Source organism: Apus apus, chromosome 4 (assembly GCF_020740795.1).
Source record: "Apus apus isolate bApuApu2 chromosome 4, bApuApu2.pri.cur, whole genome shotgun sequence".
Classification (NCBI taxonomy): domain Eukaryota; kingdom Metazoa; phylum Chordata; class Aves; order Apodiformes; family Apodidae; genus Apus; species Apus apus.
The window spans coordinates 562,545-568,548 of NC_067285.1; the positions used below are offsets into that span (position 1 = coordinate 562,545).

Genomic DNA, 6,004 nt, shown 5'->3' on the forward strand with positions numbered 1-6,004 from the left:
CAAATAAAGTGTGCTGCAGAGCCACTTCTGGGATTTAACATGAGTATGTGACACTGCTTCAGTTCCCCCCCTGCATCTTCTCATCCGTCCTGCTTTCCGAAGGTGATGGTTTGGAAAATGAAGTTAAGGAATGTGCGGGTGAAGAGCAGGCAGTGAAGGCACTGGAGGGAAGGCAGCTGCTTGCCCCGTGCCCGAGCACACGGGGACGTTTGGTTGCAGGTGCAGCAGGAGCAGCCAGGAGGTGGGGGTGGGTGCTGGTGGCCGAGGTCTGGGTGGGCAGCGCTGCTGAAAGCTGAAGCCTGGCGGGTCATGGCAGAGTATTTCAGAGTCAGGCGTGTCCTGCTGATACGTTGGTCCCTGTCATGACCTTTCCCTGTGCTCTGGAACGTCTCCTCTGGTTCAGCGCGGCGTGCTGCAGGCACCTGGGGAGGAGCGGCGCGTGGGCACCCTCCTGGGGGTGCTGGGCTGGGGGTGTCCGGGTAACGCTGGGTTCCTCCGCTCCCCACAGGCTAAAGAAGAGGCAGGAGCAGACGAGCGAGTCCGTGTGTCCCGCCGAGACCGCCGACGAAGCTGAGGCGGAGGCCGAGGCCTCCAACTTGAACATGTGCAGCTCGGTCTGCTCGGCGGGCAGCAGCTAGGCTGCACCCCGGGGCCAGGCTGGCCGGCCCGCGCCCGTCACCCCTTCTCAGGCCGTGCTGAGACCACAGGCCGTGCCCCCCGCGCCGCCGGGCAGCGCCCAGCGGGGCCCGCGCGGCCGGAGCAGAACGTGGCTCCTCCAGAACTGCTTTCCTGGCGCCGGCGCGTGGCCGCCCGGCAGCCCGGCTGCCTCTCGCGGGTCAAGGGACTGGCTGTGCAACTTGTCGGAGGGGGCGGATCGGCTTCTGCACTTGCTCTTCTGTCACGCCGGGCTGCGGATCCGCGCGTGTCTTTAGCAGGGTGAGATGGCAAGAAAAGAGGCGGCGTCCTTGCGTACGGCACGGGAGGACGCGGAGCAGGAGCGGCCAGGGGGGAAGGCTGGTGCGGGGCACTGAATAGGTGGCTTGAATTTTACTCGGGCGTTCCCTGTCCGTGCAGGCTGCCTCAGGGACGGGCAGCCCTTGGGCGACCAGAGCAGCCCCAGGTCCTGCCCAGCCTGCGGTGGCAGCACCGGCCTCCTCTCAGTCCTGCAGCGTTAAGGACTTCCCCAGCACGTCCTTGTCCTCTCTTCACCTGTCAGTGTTCCTGTCCCAACTCGGGGCAAATAAATGGGTTTTCGTGCACTCCATGGGTTCTTCTGGGCTGGGTAATGATTAAACATGTCGTTGAGATGCAGAGATGTATTTGAAGTATTTGCTGTCCTCAGGTAGCTGCTGCGTGTGGCAGGAGCTGTGGAGCAGGCCGAGGGTTTGGGTCTGTGTCCCCAGGTGATCAGAGGCTCAGATTTATTGGAGGCAAAGTGGGTGGGTGGCCTGGCAGTGCTGCTCAGCTCTGAAAGTGGGAAATAACTCATTTCACACCTTTGGCTTTCTTTATTTTCAGTGTGAAGTAGAAGTGCTGTATATAATTTACCCATACCTGGTTGAACTTCTCAGTAAGACAGGAGCTCTCTGTAACTGTTCCCAGCTGTGGTCATCACCTTTCCTCTGGCTTCTGAAGCCTTTGCTGCATCAGTTGCTTAATCTGCTGCAGTGGCTTTTGGTTCCTGTTGCTAAAAATGAGCTGTGGGTCCTGCTGGGCATAGGGCAGGTGTGGGTCACAGGGGTTTCCTTAGAGCTGCAGTCACTTTCCAGCTGCCAACACCTGTTTGCTGCAGGACATCAGGAGATGCAGGGGTCAGATCCTGGCTGTGGATCCGTGATGCAAAATGGATAGAGAATCTTTTCAACAGGTGCAGACTCTTTCAGGAGAAATTTTGCCATGTTTTTGGTTTCCACAAATGAAATAGGACACTGTAACTGGCATGAAGCAATTTTATATGAAAAGTGACATGACGGGTTTATTGTCCACAGTTGTACGTGGAAGTTAGTGCATGGCTAGAATGCCGCAGAGCCAGATTTTCTCAGGAGTCTTCAGAAGGCACGTTGAGATGTGTGGGCACAGCTTGTGCGGGGCAGGGGGCAGCCCAGGGCTCTGACATGGTTATTGATAGGACAGGGCTGGGTAACTGCTGTGGGACACGTGGTCCCTCAGGATGGTGGGGCTCAGTGGGCTCAGCACCAGGAGCTGGGGACAGGCAGGTGACCTGCAGTGCTTTAATCTCAGATCAGAGCAGGCTGATAACCCTGCTGCTGCGAGGGCCAGGACCCCCTTGGCCTGCCCCCACACTGGTGGGCTGAGTAGCAGAATGAAGGTCAAAGCCAAGTATTTATTCAGGAATTGCAAATTATGGATTATTTACTCCTCTGGTGTGGATAGTTTTATTTTTTTCAGTAAACATCTTATTTATCATCTTTCTGTTCAGACGATCAGAAAGATAAGTCACTTATTTTGGGACCAAATGTCTCATCTATGAGATGCAGATAGATCCTATTCAACCCAAAGCACTCTGGGGCCAGGACATGTTGGCAGCTCAGTAGGACGTATCTAATCAGCCATTTTCATCACTTTGGGACAAGGAACAAATGGCCCCTGAGGTCAAGGTTGCTGCATAGGGAGGAGCCAGCTCATGTCTGAAATGGGTGTTTCTCACCCCAAACCCTTTCTGTGTTGACCATTTGTGTTCCTTTTTCAGCACTGCTTTTCCTGGGTAAAGTGAGCAAAACATCCTCAGCAGCACTTGGCAGGATGCTGGGGAGCCAGCAAGTAATTGCTCTTTCCCAGGAGAAATAATTTAGGGCAGATTCTGGCTGCCTGGGAAGCACCGCTGAAATCCAGCAAGGCATCTCCTGGAGGTAACTGCTTTCTGCCTCCCTCTATTTCTAAACCTTCATCACTGAGAAAAGGGACAGGAGACAGACCTCCAGGATCGCTGTGCTGAGAAGTAGAGACAACCTTGAGTACAACAGAACTAAGTACTTGTGAGTATAACAGAACTCAGTGCTCCTTTTTGACCTTAAATCATGCACGGCAGGAACTTCCCTAGTGCCCAGTGGGGACCAGGTTTTATTGATGCGTGTTTGTGCCCAGAGCCTGGAGAATACATGGCAAGGAAAGAGTGACTGGAAAACAGAAAAATTATACGAGATGGATACATGTTGGCTTTGTTGCCAGAATCCTGGTGATGGGTTTCCCTGCAGGGCCCTTCTGTCCCCTCGTGCTGCTGCTTCTGGGCCCCTTTTGTGTCGTGTCCCCATTGCTGTGTCTGTGTCACCATGTGTCAGGGCCACCTGCCCAGGTCCCTGCTGGGTGGCCTTGGGGGGCAGCTGGCTGGGGTGAGAGGGGCTGCTGGCAGGGATTTGTCTCCCAAGGATGGGTTCCTGTGGCTGGGGGGCTGTGGTGCCCCCCACACTGCTCCTCTCCTCGCTCTCCATCCATGCCTGAGGCAGCCCCAGAGGTGAGCAAAACTCACAGTGAAGTTGTGAAGTCCTCCTGACACCAAAACCCAACCTGCAGAGCTGGAAGCAGGTCAATAGCAGCTCTGGTTTACATCTCCACTATAACCAGAATACAATAATTTTATGTACATAAATACTTAAATACATGTATTTTTTGTATGACAGATTTATACAGGGTGTGTCATTACTCGCTGTGAAAAGTCTCCATCACCTATAAATTATTCTACTTAAATTCCCTGCCATAAGATTGTTTTCTTATCTCGGTTGTGTTATGAAGTTCTGAAAAGTTGCATATTTTTAAGTGTTTTTGTTAAATTCCACAGACTTCACTGGGAATTTTGCTTAGGAAACAAATGTCAGATCAGGTCCTGAGGTTTCTTCTACCAATTCTTTATTACTCTAGATCTTGCCAAAAAGAGAGTGAGAGTGATATAATGATAGCAAGAAGGCCAATAATATGAACTTGCCGTTGGACAGTGTTGGAATCCTGATGCCTTGGTAGGGTGTTTTTTACAATTATGTCAGTGGAAATACATGTGAAGTATATCTTTGTACTTTATGTTAATACATTTCTGTAATTTTATTGCATGAAGATTCTACCATGTCACAGAATATTTAAGTTATGACAAGTGTGTGTTTTTGCAGGTACTGCGAGAAGCCATTGCCTGTGTGGAGTAATAAATGTGTATTTTTAACATTGCAAGTGTTTGTTGTCGTTTCTGGGTTATTGAGCTGCAGGAAGAAGCAGTGACTCTGCTCAGAAGTGGCTGTTCCAGGGGCATGTCCTGTGGGTACAAGGTGACAGGAGCTGTTTAGCCTGCAAGTGACCGAGCTGTGTGCTGGTACCAGTGTTCTGCAGTGTCCCCTTTCCCAGCGTCCATCCATCTGGAGGTATTTGTAATTCCTGTGGAGGATCTGTCTTTCCTTGCAGTGGTGTTTGGGATCTGGGTGAGGATGAGGAGTGCCCTGAGTGTGGTCACTAGCCTGGCTGCCCTCCGCACTGGGGCTGGAGGGTGTCTGGACACAGCAGGACAGCACTGGGTGTCCATAAGGAGCTGGTGACAGGAGCCCCTGCCCGGCTGCGCAGGAGGGGACGGCGCGGCAGTGACCGCTCGCTGCAGCTTGGAGTTTCACTACACAACCCTGGAATTGCTGTCTTAAACTTGTTAAAAATAGCCCTGGAGAGTGTCAGGACAGCTCAGGTTTTTTTTCCTCTTTCATCCCTCATCAGTACTTGGAATTATTTATAACAATTGTTGGTGCAATGTGCTGGCTTGCTTTATCTCAGTGCAGAAAGCAGCTACATGCGCTCTTCCTGACTTCAAAAGAAGTGGTGAAGGAATGAGACAAATTAATGTATGAACCTGAACTTGCCTCTCCCTGCAGAGCCCCTCACTGGTGCTGGCAGCCCCATGTCCTGGCCTCATGGGTTTGCTCAGCTGGTGGGACCCTCAGGCTCAGTTTTAGCTCCATGAGATTTTCTGCTGCTGGAAAATGTGTGAGCGTTTGTGCTGCATTGCACCTTCTGTTGTGGTTTGGACTGGGCAATTGGTGGCTCTGAGTTTTGATGGTTTTTTTCAATAGAATAGCCTTTCTGTGGGTGTTGGGTCTCAGGGCATGAAGTGTGTGTCCACCTGGAGCCTGCAGGGAAGGAGCCAGGGCCAAGCAGAGCCAGGTTAGTGCTGTTGGTGGCTTTGTCTCCTGGAGGAACCAAACCTGCTTCTGCAGGGCCATGCTGGGAAAGAGGACAGTGTCTCCTGCTGCAGTCCCCTCTGGCCCAGGGCACCTTTCACTAACGAGCCTGGCTGTTGGAAAAGGGACATGTCTCACCTGGGGGTGCCCATCACCCCATGGATATCCAGGCAGCTGGGAGAGGGCACTGCCAGCAGACCATAACTGTTACCTGTCCTTATGTAGGTTCCACTGGCATCTCTTTAAAATTCTATTTGGAAAGGAAATAAATAGATGTTCAATAGTCTTGGTGCAATTGCAGGAAAAAAACCAGAAAAATCAACAAATGAAATAAAGAACTTTTTAAAAAGTAAATACCAAATGTATGACCAACTGCATGCCCATGTTTGCTTGATGCAGAAATTACTACAGGTCATTGCATTAAGGTGAGATGTTGGTCAGATCAGATGATCAAAAAACTCCACCAAAAAAAGAAAAAAAGAGAAAAGAAAAATTCCCTTCCTTTTTTTGCATTTGTGAATTCAAGTAATAATACATTGATTCACCTTTAGCTTGTGGGTTAGTGAATCCAGAGCTGCCAAACAGTGGGATTGCAGCTTCCACCTCTGGAGCAGATACTCATGTTTCCACAACTCTTTTGTTCCCTTTCCTGTTCCCTTCATTCAGACAGAGCTGGAAACCAAAGCACAACATTGCCCAAGGAAAAGCTGCATCTCACAGACACGTCCCAGCATCTCATCCTGCAGCTGCCACTGGCATTGAAGTGTCATTGACCCAGTGGGAAATGCCAGGCCACCCTCACACTATTTTAGCTGTATTTGCAAACCTACAAGTCATGA

General features: G+C 51.2%; 1 protein-coding gene across 4 annotated transcripts in view; it reads left to right on the plus strand.

The window, feature by feature from the left end:
* STK32C (serine/threonine kinase 32C) overlaps window positions 1-4,176 on the plus strand; it is a 67,878-nt gene extending 63,702 nt beyond the window's left edge. For all 4 annotated transcript variants that reach the window (XM_051618332.1, XM_051618334.1, XM_051618331.1 and 1 more), the window contains one exon: window positions 509-4,176. In XM_051618332.1, coding sequence (XP_051474292.1) covers window positions 509-638 — 130 coding nt within the window. In that variant the 3' untranslated portion in view covers window positions 639-4,176. The remainder of the gene's footprint in view (window positions 1-508) is intronic.
* Window positions 4,177-6,004: the final 1,828 nt, after the last annotated feature.